General features: G+C 39.0%; 1 protein-coding gene across 4 annotated transcripts in view; it reads right to left on the reverse strand.

Moving 5' to 3' along the window:
- Window positions 1–20,707, reverse strand: part of MICU1 (mitochondrial calcium uptake 1) — a 245,090-nt gene that overhangs the window by 144,984 nt on the left and 79,399 nt on the right. For all 4 annotated transcript variants that reach the window (XM_004769481.3, XM_004769480.3, XM_004769479.3 and 1 more), the window contains exon 4: window positions 19,755–19,917. In XM_004769481.3, coding sequence (XP_004769538.1) covers window positions 19,755–19,917 — 163 coding nt within the window. The remainder of the gene's footprint in view (window positions 1–19,754; window positions 19,918–20,707) is intronic.

Below are 20,707 nucleotides of genomic sequence, written 5' to 3' on the forward strand. Positions count from 1 at the left end.
CCCAAAGTCAATGCTGGGGAATGAATATAATCAGTGTCACTAAAAAAAATAAATTGGTTCTATCTCAGGGATAGAATATAAAAGAGGGAAGGAAAGATAAGGTAAGGGGAGGGAAGTGGAATGGACTTAAAAAAAAAAAATTTCATCCATTTATTTGAGACAGAGTGTACACAACCGGGGGTGGGAGGGAGGAGAGGCAGGCAGACAGGGAGAAGCAGACACCCCACTGAGCAGGCAGCCGGACATGGGGCTCAATCCCAGGACACCAAGATTAGGACCTGAGCCAAAAGCAGACACTTAACTGACTAAGCCACCTTACGGCACCCCTGGAATGAACTTTTGATGTTGGCTTAACTTCTTACAACTCAGTCATCCATATGAGAAGACAGATTCTGGGTAGCTCCCGGCATCCTAACTACAAGGGCTTTAGGAGCTCTGTGTCAGAAACCAAAGAAGAGAACAATACATATGTGTCCTGGAAGGGGTCATAATTTTTTTTCCATATAAGGTCCAATAGAAAGTATCTTGGGCTTTGTGGGCCACACATAGTCTCTGTTGTAACTATTTAACTCTGCTATTGCCTGAAAGCTGTCATAATCAATGAGTTTGGATGTACTTCAATAAAACTCTTTTATGAACATCAAAATTTGGATTCTATATAATTTTCAGGTGTCACAAAATACTCTTCTTTTTAAAATGAATTAAAAAAGTAAAAACCTTTCTCAGCTCACAGGCTATATAGAAACAGGCAGCTCACTGCAGCTGACCAACACCTGCTCTACACTCAGCAGCATTGCAAAGAACCAAAAGTAAAAGTAGAAGACAAGGTTCTTCAACTGAAGTGACTTGCCTTGTTGGGGAGAAAACAGCAGTACAAAAATGCTTCAAAAATACGTTCATTGTCTGTACTTCCTTATGTTTTCCTGTTCCTAATTAGTGTTCTTTTATTTCAGCTTAAAGAACTCCCTTTAACATTTCATAAGCTATTCCAGTGGTGATGAACTCTGTTAATGTTTGCTTGTCTTGGAAAACTTGGACAGCTTTGTTGGGTAGAGTATTCTTGGTTAGCAGTTTTCTGCTTTAAGACTTTCCGTAAGGGCACCTAGGTGGCTCAGTGGGTTAAGCCACATCGGGCTCTCTGCTCAGCGGGGAGCCTGCTTCCTCCTCTCTCTCTCTGCATACTTGTGATCTCTCTCTGTCAAATAAATAAATAAATAAAATCTTAAAAAAAAAAAAAAAGACTTTCCGTAAATGGTGTCTTTTTTTCCAACTTGCAAAGTTTCTGCTAAGAAGTCTGCTTACAGTCTTATGGAGGTTCCCTTATACATAACAGGTTGTTTTTCTCTTGTTGCTTTTAAGATTCTCTCCTTGCCTTTGACTTTTGACACTTAATTCTAATGTGTCCTGGTGTGGGTCTCCTTGGATTCATCTTATTTAGAGCTGAGCTCCTGGATCTAGATGTCTGTTTTCTTCCCCAGCTCAGGGAAATTTTCAGACATTACTGTTTAAATAAGATTTTTGCTTCTTTCTCCTTTCTCTTTCTAGGCCTCCTATAATGTGGATGTTGGTCCACTGATGTTGTTCCATAAGTTCCTTAAGCTATCTTCATTCTTTCTTTTCTTCTTTGTTACACCAACTGATTAGGTTCCACTACCATGTTGTCACGTTCACTAATCCTTTCTTTTGATGCACCTATCCTGTGGTTGAACCCCTTTACTGTATTTTTCAGTACAGTTATTGCATTCTTCAGCTCTGTGATTTCTTTTTGATACTTTCTTATATTTTCTCTCTTTATTGAAATTCTTACTTTATTCACACATCATTCTGTTGAGTTTGGTAGGCATTTTTGTTATTTTGAACTCTTTATCAAGTAAACTACTCATGTCCATTTCATTAAGGTCTTTTTCTGAGGTTTTATCTTTTTTCCTTTGAAATATGTTCCTCTATCTCCATTTTCCTTGACTCTCTGTGTTGGGTTTTTATACATTGAACAAAACAGCCACTTCTCTCAATCCTGAAGGAATAACCTCATGTAGAAATTGAACTTAACTGTTCAACTCTGCCCTAGTTCTTGGTTGTCTCTCAAACCTTTGATTGTCTAAGCAGCCTACTTTACTCTTAGAGGCTCCTTGTAGTTGAGGATATGCCAAGACCTCTCACTATCCCAAAAAGGAGAATCTCAGCACCTAGATTCAGACTAATTGGAAGTCAGACTCTCAAGAAGCAGATTTTGCAGGGCAGGGGATTGGGGGGGGGCAGAAAAAGAGGGAGAGGGAGAATCCCAAAAAGGCTCAACCAAGAGTTGGGACACTTAACCAACTGAGCCACCCAGGTGCCCCAGGTAGCAGCTTTTAAAGTACGCAAATATGCCTCTTTCAGAGAAAGACTAGGGGATGGCTATTTCTGTTTGCTGCTTCTGCACTGAGCCCTGAATGACAGCCAGCTAAAAATTTGTTTTTGTCTGTTTCTTACTTTCCACTGAATCTGTAAACACAACCCCACTGCTACCAGAGCCAAATTATTCAAAGATGTGTTCTCTGGGTGGAAGCCGCAACAGCTGGGAAGCCAAATATGTACACAAGCTCCTTTCTCAGAAACCTGCCACTTGGGGCAAGGCAGAGAGGATGAAGATAATACCCATCATTCTCCCCAGTCTCTGGAGAGGTTTATAGCTGGCCCCTATATGTGTGTTTAATTAGGAGCCTGTTCTTGGGCCACAGCTATAAAGATAAGCTAATAAGTCTGTATCACAGAAAAACTCAAGGTATTTTTCAGTCTCAGGTTGCTGCACCGTGCCCTGGGGGAGTAGCCAATTAAGAACTCTTTCTCCATTTGTCATAGTCCTATGGCAACTGCAAACATAAGGCCTAACAGCCGACCAAGGGGTGTGTCCTGGGTGGCACTGACACAAACCAGAGCTCCAGACATCTGCCTAAGTTCCCTTTCCAAAAGATCTTGGTGTTCAGGAGTGAGGCAAAGGTAGAGTACAAGGTCTTTGGAGAGTATTTCAGCAGTCCTTCGGATGTGCATGAAACCAGAAGCCAGCTCCACAGGGCAAAGCTTCAAAATAAGCCAACAAGGCCTCTTTCACAGAAAGACTGAGGATGTGTTTCAGTCTGTTGTCTTTGCACTGTGCCCCAGTTAAGAACTGTTTCTCCGTTTGTTACAGTCTTATGGAACCTACAAATGCAAGCCCTGCTGGCCACCAGAGGCAGGCAATCAAGATGTGTGTCCTGGGTGGCAGTGATACAACCAGTACACTAGACATGAACACAAGCTCCTTTCTCGGAGACACTGGCCACCTGGAGCAAAGCAGAGGGAAAGCTCAAAGATGGAGCCCAGCAGTCTCGGTCTTTGGAAAGTGTTTCAGCAGAGCCCTAGAAGTGTATTATATTATATGCTTGACCCCTCCAGCTGAAGCTTTAAGTAACACAGGTCTCTTTCCCAAAAAGACTGGGTGTTTTTCAGGCAGCTGCCTCTATGTGCGCCCCTTGGATGCTGTAGATATAAGGCCTCCTGGCTTTAAAGCTAGATGTTCAGGAAGCTCATCTCTCAGGTGCAAGTCTCAAAAACTGGGGTGCCAGCTGTGGTGTTCAGTGCCCTCACTCCTCCAGCAGAAGCTCAGGGCTGTGAATTCCCTCCCAACTACTGATTTGCTGTGCCAGGGATGGGGTTTATGGCAAGAATGTGCCTCAGCCTCGCCTACCTATTTCAATGTGGGTTTTTTTCTCATTTGCTCAATGTGTAGGAGTTGCTCATCTAGTTTTTGGGTTTCTTTCAGAGGAAGTTGTTTTGTAAGTAGCTACAGATTTGCTGTGTCTGTGGGAGGAGGTTCAAAATCCTCCTACGTCACCATCTTGAACCAGAGCCCACTGTATAGGACCAAGTATAAAATTATGCGGTCTCAAAGTAAAGGTAAGATTATGAAATGCATGAAGGGTCATCCCAGAGGGAATTTGAGGTCCAGGACAAGTAAATCACAGTATGATCTATGTCTACCTTTGTACACTCTTTTCATGTTCCAGAGACAAAATCAGGTCAATACAAATACAGTCAGCCAGTGGGATATGGTAGAAAGGAATGAGGGATCCTCTCTGCTTTGACTAACAAATTTGTCTACATAGTTCTTAAAAAATTCTCCCTTTGCTGCTGCTTCTTCCAATCATTGGGTGGCTATGTAATACTGGTTACTGCAGTAGCAAGAGTCATGCAAAGCCCAGAGCCTGAAGCCAACTGCCTTACCCACTATACTTAGGGATGGTGCTGACATGAAGATTGCCCAGAAAGAGAGATGAGACATATTCAAGTATATACTATACCCCCCCCATTTAATATATTTCCTACTTCACTACTCTAAATTTTCTTGGTATTCAATGCAGAAATATTCTTAATCAGCTTTTTACTGAAATTCATTAGCTCTCCACTTTTTTTTTTTCTTAAAGATTTTATTTATTTGGGGCACCTGGGTGGCTCAGTCGGTTAAGAATCTGCCTTCTGCTCAGGTCATGATCTCAGGGTCCTAGGATCGAGCCCCACATCAGGTTCCCTGCTCAGTGGGGAGCCAGCTTTTTTCTCTTCCTCTGCCTGCCGCTCCCCCTGCTTATGCACTCTCCCTCTCTCTCTCCAATAAATAAAGACATAAAATCTTTTTTTTTTAAAGATTTAAAAAAATTTTATTAAAAAAAAAACGATTTTATTTCTTATAAGCAGAAGGAGAAGCAGGCAGAGGGAGAGGGAGAAGCAGGTTCCCCACGGAGCAGGGAGCCCAATGCACGGCTCGATCCCAGGACCCAGGGATCATAACCAGAGCTAAAGGCAGATGCTTAACCGACTGAGACACTTGGGCACCCCTAGCTCTCCACTCATTTAAAAACTGCTTAGGGGTACCTGGGTGGCTCAGTCTGTTGAGCGCCTGACCCTTGATTTCAGCTCAAGTCATGATCTTGGGGTCCTGGGATTAAGCCCTATGTCAGGCTCCCTGCTCAGTGGCGAGTCTGCTTGAAGATTCTCTCGCTCCCCTTTTGCCCCCTCTCCACCACTTGCCTGCAATCTCTCTCTAAAATAAAATCTTTGGGGAAAAGAACTGCTTACTTTTAGGACTTTGTATGCTTTTTGATTATTTTTAAACTGTTCTAAAACTAAAACTTATAAATTTAGATCTGTTAGGTATCCTGGGATATGGTATGTGTGAAAGACATGACACAACAAAGTTGAAATATGAACTACTGGCTAGAGTCCAGCCATCTGATGATAGAAATTCAAACTATAAAAAAAAAGCCTTATTCTTTTCTTTATTTCAACCCATATAAGAATAATATACATTTTACTTCTGCTGCATTAACATTTGTGGAAATTCTTGTTCATGAGCAAACAGAAATGAAGCCAAACTTTCCAAATGAATCTCATTTTAATATATTATAATTTTCCCTCATGATCATCATCTCAAAAGAAAAGCAATTATTCATTATTCTGGCTTTTTATGAAAACCAGAAATGTGCATGACATATTAAACATTTAGTAACTATTCTGTTCATGTAACAATTTTTTTTAATAATTAAAAACCAAAAGATTACAAAGTGAAATATCAAAATGTGTAGAACTGATTAAAATATATAATTTCTAAAGGGAAAAAAAAGCTTCCTCAAATGACCAAATGATCTTTAGTGACATGCCTAGAGTATTGCTTCATTTTCACTGTCACATTCTTATTTAAAGTTACTAATATAAATTAGACTCAGAAATAATTTGACAGTTACAAAAATATTTTACACTATCACAAAAACCAGGAAAATATTTTACAATCCTTTTTTTCTCCATCTTAAAACAGAAACCTTCTTTAATCTCTCTTTCCGTATCTCATAAAACAAGGAGCTAAAAGTAATTTAAAAGGTTCTTAATTTAAAATTCAAAGCAATTAGTAGAAGCTTTATATACCTTCTTTCTGATTATAAAAGACCATATACTCTGTAAAAGCAGGGGGTTTTGTCTATTTTATTCATTACTGCATCCCTTCCACATAGAATAGTGTCTAACTCATAGCAGAGGTCAATCAATACTTGTTGAATAAATGTGTTTGCAGTCTATTACAAAATAAAGGAACATATAAGAAAGAATAAAATAATTCCTTATAACTTCAGCATTTAGAGAATACATTTGGTATAGTCTCTTTCAGTTGCTTTCTATGTATGTTCTACATGGGTGAAATGCAAAGTATGGAAGAACATATTAAATTATACCATAGGGAGACAATCCATAAAATCCAAAACGTGGGAAATTTTAGAATATAAATGACTTGTGTTTTTTCCACAAATAAATGATGTCTAGATTGGGTTTCCTAAAAAGTAGGGAACCAGGGTAAGAGGATCAAGAAAAGGCAAACAAGAAAGGAGGGAAAGCCAATTCAAGGGTGTGTTACTGAGCTGATTACTGCTCTAGACAACTAGGGCTCACTTCTCTTTGGCTCATCCAAGAAACCATGTAGTTTGTGTCTCAGAACTGACCATCCAAAACTGTGGAAAAGAGAATATTTATCCACCACATCAACAAAGAGTAAACTCCATCGTACCTCCATAGTGTGCAGATGCCAGTACAGTCGGTTGGGCCCCTACAGAGACCACGTGCTACAGCAGCAGAGATGCTCTGTGACATATTTTGTACAGGAGTAGGATCTAAAAATGAAACTACTCTTTTAGAGGATATGTTTAAGGAAAGCATCATAAGGAGTGGCATTTGAGTCTTTAAGTTGGATTTTGAAAAATGAGTAATAATCATCATGTATTTGAGAGGGAAAGGGCTTTACTCAGAGTGAGTAAATTATATGGTCAAATTACAAACGTGGGGATACCTGGATGGCTCAGTTGGTTAGGCTGCTGCCTTCAGCTCAGGTCATGATCCCAGCATCCTGGGATGGAGTCCCACATTGGGCTCCTTGCTCAATGGGAAGCCTGCTTCTCTCTCTGCTTCTGCCTGCCACTTTGCCTGCTTGTGCTCTCTCTCTCTCTGACAAATAAAGAAATAAAATCTTAAATAAAAAAATTAAAAACATGAGAGGGCACTTGGGTGGCTCAGTCATTAGGCAGTTGCCTTCAGCTCAGGCATGATCTCAGCGTCCTGAGATCGAGGCCCCACATCAGGCTCCCTGCTCAGCGGGAAGCCTGCTTCTCTCTCTCCTGCTCCCCATGCTTGTGTTCCTTCTATCTCTGTGTCTCTCTCTGTCAAATAAATAAATAAAATCTTAAAAAAAAAATACAAACACATGAAATAGCAGTATGAGGTTGGGAACCAGAAAGGTGCTACACTTCGTAACACCAGGGAATTTATAATGTTTCATTCATATTTATTAACGTTAACACATTTTTAGGACTAACAAAAACTCTAGGTAGAACTATCACCCCTCAAAGGTGTAAGAAATCTGTATGCTTACATTTTTTTGTTATGGAAGCTTTCAAATATTAAAATACACAAAATAATATAATCAACCTATATATACTCTCATCACTTAGCTTCAACAATTGTCAACACATTGTCAACCCTATTTATTTATCACCTTCTTATTTCTTCTCCACACTCCATATTGTTTTAAAGCCAGTCAAGACATTATATCATCATTTCTTGCTAATTGTGGTACTTATGTTCTATAAAATAGCCACAAAAAATTAATTGCTAAATACTGACCAATTTCTCCTAGGGGAAATACAGGGTAAGGTTCCTTGAGAGTCTGGTCACAACATTTTTGTTAGCCGATCAATATATAGAAAACCTTGTTTTTCGTGCGTTTCTGTTTAAAGACATTTTATTCTCTCTCCCTTTTCTCTCCTGCCCTCCCTCCAAGGACACATGTTTGAAGAATGAAAGCTGAGGGGCGCCTGGGTGACTCAGTTGGTTAAGCAACTGCCTTTGGCTCAGGCCATGATCCTGGAGTCACGGCATTGAGTCCCGAATTGGGCTCCCTGCTCAGCAGGAGTCTGCTTCTCCCTCTGATCCTCCCCCTTCTCATGCTCTCTCTCTCATTGTCTCTCTTGCAAATAAATATATAAAATCTTAAGGAAAAAAAAAAGAATGAAAGCTGAAACAAAAAGGCAGAGCTTTAGCTTGCTTGACTTCAGCAGGCAACATATGTAAGGGGTGACTCAAATTTTCGCCATTCTGCACGTATCTGCAGATGACGCCAAAAGCCGTGCAGGTACTGATTGTGGGGTTATAAGCACATCTGAGCGAGTGTGTCACCTTGCAAACACAAAATCTGCAAATAAGGACTGACTGCACACGCACTTTTTTCCCCCTTTAAAAACTGAGGTGAAATTCAATTAAAATAAAATACCCATTTCAAAGTGTGCGGTTCAGTGACATTTAATACATTCACAGTGTTGTGTAACTACCTCTCTATCTAGTTCCAAAACATTTTCACCGCTCCAAAAAAGAAACCCCCACAGCAATTTAGCAATCAGTTCTCATTCCCCCAACCCAGCTGCTGGCAACTAACAACCCACCTTCTATCTCTATGGATTTACCTATATTAGATATTTCATGTAAATAAAATCATATGGTATGTGGCATTTTGTGTTTAGCTTGTTTCACTTAGCAGGATGTTGTCAAGGTTCATCCACACTGAAAAATACTCCATTGTATGTATATACTATAATCTGTTTATCCATTCAGCTCTTAAGCAGCAATTGGGGTATTTAACAATGTTGCTGTGTATATTCATATATAAGTACTCATCTGAGCCCTGTTTTCAATTCATTCTGGCGTATATTAGTAGTGCTGGGTCAAATGGTTAATTCTACGTTTAAGTTTCTGAGAAATGCTTTCCACAGTGTTTGCACCATTATTTTACGTTCTCACCAGCAACAAGTTAATTTCTACATGTATTTACTGACACTTGTTTTTAGATTATAGCCAATCTGGTGGGTGTGCGGTGGTATAACAAGGTTTTTTTTTTGTTTGTTTAAAGATTTTATTTATTATTTAACAGAGATCACATAAGTAGGCAGAGAGGCAGGCAGAGAGAAAGGAAGAAGCAGGCTCCCTGCCAAGCAGAGAGCCCAACACGGGGCTCGATCCCAGGACCCCGTGATCATGACCTGAGCGGAAGGCAGAGGCTTTAACCCACTGAGCCACCCAGGTGCCCCTATATCAAGGTTTTGATTTGTATTTCCCTCATGATTAATAAATTAAGCATGTTTTCATGTGCTTACTGGCCCTTTGCATATTTATTTGGAGAAATGTTTATTCAAGTCCTTTGCCCATTTGTTAATTGAGTTATCTTTTTGTTGAATTGGAAGAGTTCTGGTATTTGGGGCACCTGGATGGCTCAATAGATTAGGCATCTACCTTCAGATTAGGTCATAATCCCAGGGTCCTGGGATGAAGTCATGTATGGGACTCCCTGCTGAAGAGAGTCTGCTTCTCCCTCTCCCTCTGCCCCCCACTCCTCCACCCCTACTTGTGAGAGAGTGCATGTGCTCTCTAATAAATTTAAAAAAAAGGGGGAGATTCTGATAGTTCGTATGTTTCTAGTACTCTATCCATATTTATCTAGGTAAAATCTAGTTTGTTGGTATAAAATTCTTCATAGTATTCTCTTATAATCCTTTTCATTTCTTTAAGTAGGTAGTAATGTCCCCACCTGCATTTCTGATTTTAGTTATTTTGCTTCTCTTTCTTTTTTCCTGGACTAGCTAAAGGTTTCTCATTTTTGCTATTCTTTTCAAAGAATGAACTTTTTGTTTTATTGATTCTCTCTCTTGTTTTTCTATTTTCCATTTCATTTATTGCTGTATTAACATTCATTATTTCCTTATTTTACTACCTTTGGTTTTTGTTTTGTTTGCTTTTCTTTTTAATTCAAACACCAGTTTTTAGGAAACTGATATGAGATCTTTCTTCTGTTTAAATTTTGGTGTATATATTGATTTTTAAGATTCCCTGGTATTGGAGGACCACATACATTTTGGTAAATACTGTTTTCTCTTTCATTTATCTCAAAGTATTTTCTAACTTCTCTCGTGATTTCTTCTCCAATCCATTGGTGGTTTACTTTCCACATATTTGTCATTTTTTAGTTATCCTTCTGTTATTGATGGATAGTTTCATTCTATTGTAATCCGAACAGATACTTGGTATGATTTTAATCTTTTAAAATTTAAGATTCATTTTAATACCTAACATATGGTTTATATGGTCTGTTCTGGAGACTATTTGATTTGCACTCGAGAACACTATTAATTCTGCTGCTCTTGAGTGGAATGTTCTGTAAATATCTTTGGTCTAACTGGTTTATAGCATTAAATCCTCTTTCTTCACTAACCTTCTGTCTAAACGTTCTATCCATTATTGAAATGGCAGGACGGAAGTCACACAACTATTATTATTATTATTTTATTTAACCATTTTTAGCATTAAAATGATTAATTTATTTGAGAGAGAGTGAGAGGAGAGCAGGGGGGAGGCACAGAGGGAGAGGAGAGAACCTCAAGCAGACTTCCTGCTGAGCACAAAGCCTGATGCAGGGTTCCATCTCATCACCCATGAGATCACGACCTAAGCCAAAAGCAAGAGTTGGATGCTTAACCAACTAAGCCACCAGGCACCCATCTCCCAACTATTATTGAAGACCTATTTCTCACTTCAATTCTGTCAATGTTTCTTTCATATATTTTGGGGTCTGTCATTTGGTATGTATTGATGATGGTTATATCTTCTTGACGAACTGGCCCTTTTATCCATGGCTTGCTCTTGTGTAACAATTTCATAGAAAAATCTATTTTTTCTGGTATGAGTAACATCACCTCAGCTCTCTTTTGGTTACTATTTGTACACTTTCATTTTCAACATACTTGTGTCTCTGGATCTAAAGTAAGTCCCCTGTAGACAAAAAGATAAATCGTATTTCTCCTCTCACTCTCTTTTTAACTACTGAGTTTAACTCACTTGAAAGTGACTTTTTTTTTTAATTTTTTATTTTTTATAAACATATATTTTTATCCCCAGAGGTACAGGTCTGTGAATCGCCAGGTTTACACACTTCACAGCACTCACCAAAGCACATGCCCTCCCCAATGTCCATAACCCCACCCTCCTTCTCCCAACCCCCCTCCCCCCAGCAACCCTCAGTTTGTTTTGTGAGATTAAGAGTCACTAATGGTTTGTCTCCCTCCCAATCCCATCTTGTTTCATTGATTCTTCTCCTACCCACTTAAGCCCCCATGTTGCATCACCACTTCCTCATATCAGGGAGATCATATGATAGTTGTCTTTCTCCGTTTGACTTATTTCACTAAGCATGATACGCTCTAGTTCGACCCATGTTGTCGCAAATGGCAAGATTTCATTTCTTTTGATGGCTGCATAGTATTCCATTGTGTATATATACCACTTCTTTTTTTTTTTTTAAGATTTTTTATTTATTAATTTGACAGAAATCACAAGTAGATGGAGAGGCAGCCAGAGAGAGAGAGAGAGAGATAGGGAAGCAGGCTCCCCGCTGAGCAGAGAGCCTGATACAGGACTCAATCCCAGGACCCTGAGATCATGACCTGAGCCGAAGGCAGTGGCTTAACCCACTGAGCCACCCAGGTGCACCATATATACCACATCTTCTTGATCCATTCATCCGTTGATGGACATCTAGATTCTTTCCATAGTTTGGCTATTGTGGACATTGCTGCTATAAACATTCGGGTGCACGTGCCCCTTTGGATCACCACATTTGTATCTTTGGGGTAAATACCCAGTAGTGCAATTGCTGGGTCATAGGGCAGTTCTATTTTCAACATTTTGAGGAACCTCCATGCTGTTTTCCAGACTGGTTGCACCAGCTTGCATTCCCACCAACAGTGTAGGAGGATTCCCCTTTCTCTGCATCCTCACCAGCATCTGTCATTTCCTGACTTGTTGATTTTAGCCATTCTGACTGGTGTGAGGTGATATCTCATTGTGGTTTTGATTTGTATTTCCCTGATGCCCAGTGATATGGAGCACTTTTTCATGTGTCTGTTGGCCATCTGGATGTCTTCTTTGCAGAAATGTCTGTTCATGTCCTCTGCCCATTTCTTGATTGGATAATTTGTTCTTTGGGTGTTGAGTTTGCTAAGTTCTTTATAGATTTTGGACACTAGTCCTTTATCTGATATGTCATTTGCAAATATCTTCTCCCATTCTGTCAGTTGTCTTTTGATTTTGTTAACTGTTTCCTTTGCTGTGCAAAAGCTTTTGATCTTGATGAAATCCCAATAGTTCATTTTTGTCCTTGCTTCCTTTGCCTTTGGCGATGTTCCTAGGAAGATGTTGCTGCGGCTGAGGTCGAAGAGGTTGCTGCCTGTGTTCTCCTCAAGGATTTTGATGGATTCCTTTCGCACATTGAGGTCCTTCATCCATTTTGAGTCTATTTTTGTGTGTGCTGTAAGGAAATGGTCCAATTTCATTTTTCTGCATGTGGCTGTCCAATTTCCCCAACACCATTTATTGAAGAGGCTGTCTTTTTCCAATGGGCATTCTTTCCTGCTTTGTCGAAGATTAGTTGACCATAGAGTTGAGGGTCTATTTCTGGGCTTTCTATTCTGTTCCATTGATCTATGTGTCTGTTTTTGTGCCTGTACCATGCTGTCTTGATGATGACAGCTTTGTAACAGAGCTTGAAGTCCGGAATTGTGATGCCACCAACTTTGGCTTTCTTTTTCAATATCCCTTTGGCTATTCGAGGTCTTTTCTGGTTCCATATAAATTTTAGAATTATTTGTTCCATTTCTTTGAAAAAAGACAGCAATTGCATTAAATGTGTGGATTGCTTTAGGTAGCACAGACATGTTTACAATATTTATTCTTCCAATCCAGGAACATGGAACATTTTTCCATTTCTTTGTGTCTTCCTCAATTTCTTTCATGAGTACTTTATAGTTTTCTGAGTATAGATTCTTAACCTCTTTGGTTAGGTTTATTCCTAGATATCTTATGGTTTGGGGTACAATTGTAAATGGGATTGACTCCTTAATTTCTCTTTCTTCTGTCTTATTGTTGGTATAGAGAAATGCAACTGATTTCTGTGCATTGATTTTATATCCTGACACTTTACTGAATTCCTGTACAAGTTCTAGCAGTTTTGGAGTAGAGTCTTTTGGGTTTTCCACATATAGTATCATATCATCTGCAAAGAGTGATAATTTGACTTCTTCTTTGCTGATTTGGATGCCTTTAATTTCCTTTTGTTCTCTGATTGCTGAGGCTAGGATTTCTAGTACTGTGTTGAATAGCAGTGGTGATAATGGACATCCCTGCCGTGTTCCTGACCTTAGAGGAAAAGCTTTCAGTTTTTCTCCATTGAGAATGATATTTGTGGTGGGTTTTTCATTGATGGCTTTGATGATATTGCGGTATGTGCCCTCTATCCCTACACTTTGAAGAGTTTTGATCAGGAAGGGATGCTGTACTTTGTCAAATGCTTTTTCAGCATCCATTGAGAGTATCATATGGTTCTTGTTCTTTCTTTTATTGATGTGTTGTATCACATTAATTGATGTGCGGATGTTGAACCAACCGTGCAGCCCTGGAATAAATCCCACTTGGTCGTGGTGAATAATCCTTTTAATGTACTATTGAATCCTATTGGCTAGTATTTTGGTGAGAATTTTCACATCTGTGTTCATCAAGGATATTGGTCTATAGCTCTCTTTTTTGATGGGATCCTTGTCTGGTTTTGGGATCAAGGTGATGCTGGCCTCATAAAATGAGTTTGGAAGTTTTCCTTCCATTTCTATTTTTTGGAACAGTTTCAGGAGAATAGGAATTAGTTCTTCTTTAAATGTTTGTAGAATTCCCCAGGGAAGCCGTCTGGCCCTGGGCTTTTGTTTGTTTGGAGATTTTTAATGACTGTTTCAATCTCCTTACTGGTTATGGGTCTGTTCAGGCTTTCTATTTCTTCCTGGATCAGTTCTGGTAGTTTATATGGTTCTAGGAATGCATCCATTTCTTCCAGATTGTCAAATTTGTTGGCGTAGAGTTGCTCATAGATGTTCTTATAATAGTTTGTATTTCTTTGGTGTTAGTTGTGATCTCTCCTTTTTCATTCATGATTTTATTTATTTGGGTCCTTTCTCTTTTCTTTTTGATAAGTCTGGCCAGGGGTTTATCAATTTTATTAATTCTTTCAAAGAACCAGCTCCTAGTTTCGTTGATTTGTTCTATTGTTTTTTTGGTTTCTATTTCATTGATTTCTGCTCTGATCTTTATGATTTCTCTTCTCCTGCTGGGCTTAGGGTTTCTTTCTTGTTCTTTCTCCAGCTCCAGGTGTAGGGTTAGGTTGTGTACCTGAGACCTTTCTTGTTTCTTGAGAAAGGCTTGTATCACTATATATTTTCCTCTCAGGACTGCCTTTGTTGTGTCCCACAGATTTTGAACTGTTGTATTTTCATTATCATTTGCTTCCATGATTTTTTTCAACTCTTCTTTAATTTCCCAGTTGACCCATTCATTCTTTAGAAGGATGCTGTTTAGTCTCCATGTATTTGGGTTCTTTCCAAACTTCCTCTTGTGGTTGAGTTCTAGCTTCAGAGCATTGTGGTCTGAAAATATGCAGGGAATGATCCCAATCTTTTGATACCGGTTGAGTCCTGATTTAGGACCGAGGATGTGATCTATTCTGGAGAATGTTCCATGTGCACTAGAGAAGAATGTGTATTCTGTTGCTTTGGGATGAAATGTTCTGAATATATCTGTGATGTCCATCTGGTCCAGTGTGTCATTTAAGGCCTTTATTTCCTTGTTGATCTTTTGCTTGGATGATCTGTCCATTTCAGTGAGGGGAGTGTTAAAGTCCCCTACTATTATTGTATTATTGTTAATGTGTTTCTTTGATTTTGTTATTAATTGGTTTATATAGTTGGCTGCTCCCACGTTGGGGGCATAGATATTTAAAATTGTTAGATCTTCTTGTTGGACAGACCCTTTGAGTATGATATAGTGTCCTTCCTCATCTCTTATTATAGTCTTTGGCTTAAAATCTAATTGATCTGATATAAGGATTGCCACTCCTGCTTTCTTCTGATGTCCATTAGCATGGTAAAATTCTTTTCCACCCTCTCACTTTAAATCTGGAGGTGTCTTCGGGCTTAAAATGAGTTTCTTGGAGGCAACATATAGATGGGTTTTGTTTTTTTATCCATTCTGATACCCTGTGTCTTTTGATTGGGGCATTTCGCCCATTAACATTCAGGGTACCTATTGAGAGATATGAATTTAGTGCCACTGTATTGCCTGTAAGGTGACTGTTACATTATATTGTCTCTGTTCCTTTCTGATCTACCACTTGTAGGCTCTCTCTTTGCTTAGAGGACCCCTTTCAATATTTCCTGTTGAGCTGGTTTGGTGTTTGCAAATTCTTTCAGTTTTTGTTTGTCCTGGAAGCTTTTAATCTCTCCTTCAATTTTCAATGATAGCCTAGCTGGATATAGTATTCTTGGCTGCATGTTTTTCTCATTTAGTGCTCTGAAAATATCATGCCAGCTCTTTCTGGCCTGCCAGGTCTCTGTGGATAAGTCAGCTGCCAATCTAATATTTTTACCATTGTATGTTACAGACGTGTTTTCCCGGGTGCTTTCAGGATTTTCTCTTTGTCACTAAGACTTGTAAATTTTACTATTAGGTGACGAAGTGTGGACCTATTCTTATTGATTTTGAGGGGCACTCTCTGAACCTCCTGAATTTTTTTTTAAAGATTTATTTATTTATTTATTTGACAGAGAGAAATCACAAGTAGGCAGAGAGGCAGGCAGAGAGAGAGAGAGAGAGGAGGAAGCAGGCTCCCTGCTGAGCAGAGAGCCCGATGCGGGACTCGATCCCAGGACCCTGAGATCATGACCTGAGCCGAAGGCAGCGGCTTAACCCACTGAGCCACCCAGGCGCCCCTGAACCTCCTGAATTTTGATGCTCGTTTCCTTTGCCATATTGGGGTAATTCTCCCCAATAATTCTCTCCAGTATACCTTCTGCTCCCCTCTCTCTTTCTTCTTCTTCTGGAATCCCAATTATTCTAATGTTGTTTCATCTTATGGTGTCACTTATCTCTCGAATTCTCCCCTCGTGGTCCAGTAGCTGTTTGTCCCTCTTTTGCTCAGCTTCTTTATTCTCTGTCATTTGGTCTTCCATATCGCTAATTCTTTCTTCTGCCTCATTTATCCTAGCAGTGAGAGCCTCCATTTTTGATTGCTCCTCATCAATAGCTTTTTTTATTTCAACTTGGTTAGATTTTAGTTCTTTTATTTCTCCAGAAAGGGCTTTTATATCTCCCGAGAGGGTTTCTCTAATATCTTCCTTGCCTTTTTCGAGCCTGGCTAGAACCTTGAGAATTGTCATTCTGAACTCTAGATCTGACATATTACCAATGTCTGTATTGATTAGGTCCCTAGCCTTCGGTACTGCCTCTTGTTCTTTTTTTTGTGGTGAATTTTTCCGCCTTGTCATTTTGTCCAGATAAGAGTATATGAAGGAGCAAGTAAAATACTAAAAGGGTGGCAACAACCCCAGGAAAATATGCTTTAACCAAATTAGAAGAGATCCCAAATCGTGAGGGGGGAGAAAGGGGATAAAAAGAGGTTCAAAAAGAAAGAAAGAAAAAAAGAAAAAAAAAAAGAAAAGAATTAAAAAAAGAAAATGAATAAAGAAAAGTATAAAAAAGAAAAAATATATATATTAAACTAGTTAAAAAAGTAAAGGGTAAAAGTTAAAAAAAATTTAGCAGAAGAAGAGAAAAAAAATGAAAAAGAAAAAAATTAAATTAACTGCAAGACTAAAATATCACAGGGAGAAAGCCATGAGTTCTGTGCTTTGCTTTCTCCTCCTCTGGAATTCTGCTGCTCTCCTTGGTATTGAAACTGCACTCCTTGGTAGGTGAACTTGGTCTTGGCTGGATTTCTTGTTGATCTTCTGGGTGAGGGGCCTCGTGTGGTGCTTCTCAAGTGTCTTTGCCCCAGGCAGAATTGCACCGCCCTTACCAGGGGCCGGGCTGAGTAATCCGCTCGGCTTTGCTTTCAGGAGCTTTTGTTCCCTGAGCGCTTTCTGTAGAGTTCCGGAGGACGGGAATACAAATGGCGGTCTCCTGGTCTCTGGCTGGGAGGAGCCGAGAGCCCGGGGCCCCACTCCTCAGTGCGCCCTCAGAGAACAGCGCCCAGTAACTCCTGTCTGCCTGACCTCCGGCTGCGCTCCAAGCTCACCGAGCCTTCGACCAGTGCAAGGTAACCCCCAGCTGTGAGCTTACTGTTGGCTCTGTCTCTGTAGCCGGCTTTCCCGTTCTAGTACCTGCAAACTCTGCAACACTCAGACACCCCCGATCCTTCTGTCACCCTGCGGGACCTGAGGCCACGCTGAATCCGCGTGGGCTTCACCCCGGTTTAGCCTCTGGAGCAATGTCCCTCAGTGGAACAGACTTTTAAAAGTCCTGATTTTGTGCTCCGTTGCTCTGCCACTTGCCGGGAGCCGGCCCCTCCCCCCGGGGTCTATCTTCCTATCGCTTTGGATTCACTTCTCCAACAGTCCTACCTTTCAGAAAGTGGTTGTTTTTCTGTCTCTAGAATTGCTGTTCTTCTTCTCTTCAATCTGCCGATGGATTTGCAGGTGTTTGCAATCTTTAGATAAGCTATCTAGCTGATCTCCTGCTAGCTGAAGTAGTCTCAGCCTGCTACTTCTCCTCCATCTTGAAAGTGACTCTGATAAGAAAGGATCTGCTTTGGCCATGTTGTAATTTGTTTTCTGTATGTCTTACATATTTTTTGTCCCTTGAATCCTCCGATCTTGCCCTTTTGTGTTTAATTTTTTCTAGTGTACCATTCCTATTTTCTCCTCATTTTCCTTTTCTGTATATTTCAAAGTTATTTTCTTAGTGGTTAACTTGGGGATTATAACATCTTAAATTGAAAACAATGTAGTTTGCTTCAACAGTAGCATACTTATAACTGTTATTTTATGAATTTGTGTTTTAAATCATAAATGAAGCCAAAGGGAGTTACAAACAAAAAATAAAGCATACTGGCTTTTATATTTCCTTGCATAGTTACCTTTACTGGTCTTTATTATTATTATTATTATTAAGATTTTATTTATTTATTTGATAGAGAAAGAGAGAGATCACAAGTAGGCAGAGAGGCAGGCAGAAAGAAAGAGGGAAGCAGGCTCCCTGTTGAGCAGAGAGCCCAACGCGGGTTCGATCCCATCATGACCTGAGCCAAAGGCAGAGGCTTTAACCCACTGAGCCATCCAGGCGCCACATGGTCTTTATTGTTTTTTAATTTCTTTGTATGGCATCAAGTTACTGTCTAGCATCCTTTCATTTCAGCCTAAAGAACTCTACTTAGCATTTCTTGTATAGAAGAACCACAAACAAGAAACTTTCTCCACTTTTGATTATCTGGAAATGTCTTAATTTCTCTTTCTTAGACTCCCATTAAACATTGGTTGGTATACTTGATGGTGCCTCTCATATATTTTAGCTTATGTTCATTTTTATTCACTCTTTTTGAATTCTGCTCCTCTGACTAGACAGTACCAATCAATCTAAATTCTGTAATTAATCTATCTCCCTGTTCAAAACCTACTGTTGAACAGTTCCAGTGAATTCTTCTATTTCAGCTACTGTACCTTTCAAGCTCAAGAATTCTTATTTGGTTCCTTTTTTGTAATTTCTATTCCTTAATGGGTATTCTCTATTAAACACATTGTTTACCTTGTTTCCTACAGTTCTCTGTCAACGGTTTCATCTAGTTCTTTGAGCATATTCAAGGCAGTTGATTTTAAGTCTTTGATTAGTAAATGCAATGCTTGGGCTTCCTCAGGGATAGTTTCTGTTAATTTCTTTTTCTTTCTGTTGATGGGTCATTTATTCCTGATTATTGGTATGTCATATAATTTATTAGAACTGGATATTTGAATATTACAATGTGGTCATTAAAACCAATTCTCCCTATTTCCACTGTTTGATTTATGTATCTTGTTAAGGACTACAGTCATCAATGTTCAGTAATTTTTTTCCAAAATATTTTTGCAAAGATTGTGTTCTCTGTCATGTGCCACTACTGAAATTTCTATTCTATTATCCACACAGTCAGCAAGTGACATGACAGAGACTTCTTTAAATATTGGAGACGAAAAGAATGAAAACGAAACAAAACAAAACAAAACAAAAAAACACCCCAATATCTCCTAACATTTGCAGACTGGCTCTAAGCTGGGAACCTCCTTTGATTTTTAGCTCCTCCTACGACTCTGCTTTAACTTTCACTACCTCCTCACATGGAACACAAAGATCAACAAGGGGTACAAGCCCACTCATGTCTTTTCCAAACATCTCTGACCCTGGGCATACTCTGGATTTCCAGGTAGGTGTGTGCAGTGGCCCTTCAAAGCTCCTATTCCTTGAAATGTCTTCCTTCTCAGTCTCCTCCCTTCCAGGCTTTTTGGTCTGTGTGGAGGTTACCCCATCTGTGCTCCCTTGGCCCAGTGGCAACAAGTATATGTCTTTAAATTTTTCTAGTAGATAACACCTGGGTACAATCTCCTCAACCCAGTACTCTGGTTGAGAATAGACTCATTGACTGACTGTTGACTCCTCCTCTGTACTCCTAAACATTGGAATAGTGCCTGATATTCAGTCCCTACACAATGAGTATAATTACTGCATGTAACTACAATGGCTAGGCAATACAAAGAAAGAAACAAAACAGAATATAACAAAACTAATATCATAATCTCAATTTTCACTTTAGTACTTACGTTCTGGTTGTTTTTCATTTGGTGTTATGGATCGCACAAAATCTTGTGGAGTCATGAACACTTCAGATTCACCAGGTTCATTGATTACTTTCAAGGTGGCAAAATATCGGAAGATTTTGTCTGGTGTAGAATATGCTCTAATTCTATTCTCATATTCCATCACCTAAAATTAGAAATACAGATTATTACTGTATTAAGCAATTCTCATTTTCATTTATTTTCTATCTTATTTCTGGAAATATACTATTATATATTCTTTCCATAACTGAATATTTTATATTAGATATAAACTTGAATTTCAAAAACTTATGAACCTTTCCCCTCCAATATACTATTCATACTTCAGTTGAGGCAATGCTTGTGTAACTTTTGTTCAGAGTTTTCTGCAAATAATTTCCTAATTTTTTAAATCATTTAAAAAAACAAAAATGAGAAGTGTTATACAAGAACAGGGCAGCCTATAGATTCTTAAATACCAAATTTTTAAAAAGGGACTGATTTTAAAGTTTTTACTTTGATGCAATTTCTTAAATCCCAAAACAAAGCAGAATCGGAAATTCATAGGTTTAAATAGGTAATAGTATTTCAAACACAAAATATATTAAGTAATAGTATTAAAAAATAAAATTACATATCATGCAAACAGTTAACAAGTCTGAAGCAAGAAGACTTTTACTTTTGACTATTAGATTAATATTTTACAAACACCATATTTAGGAAAAAGCAGAGCTGGGAAGAACACAATACTTGAATAATACTTGAATAGTAACAAAATAGAATATGGTACACATTTTACTAAAAGAGTATATTAATATGCCCATTTTTAACCTGGCATCCAAGTTGTGATTCTGTGCATGGAACATACAAAACACTATACCTTCTATATAATACTCTTTTCCAAATATAAGAATGAGAGACATCTTTTTTATCAGAACACTGACTACATAGTATTC

The sequence above is a fragment of the Mustela putorius genome, unplaced genomic scaffold (genome assembly GCF_011764305.1).
Source record: "Mustela putorius furo isolate JIRA1106 unplaced genomic scaffold, ASM1176430v1.1 tig00000698_pilon_pilon_pilon, whole genome shotgun sequence".
NCBI lineage: Eukaryota > Metazoa > Chordata > Mammalia > Carnivora > Mustelidae > Mustela > Mustela putorius.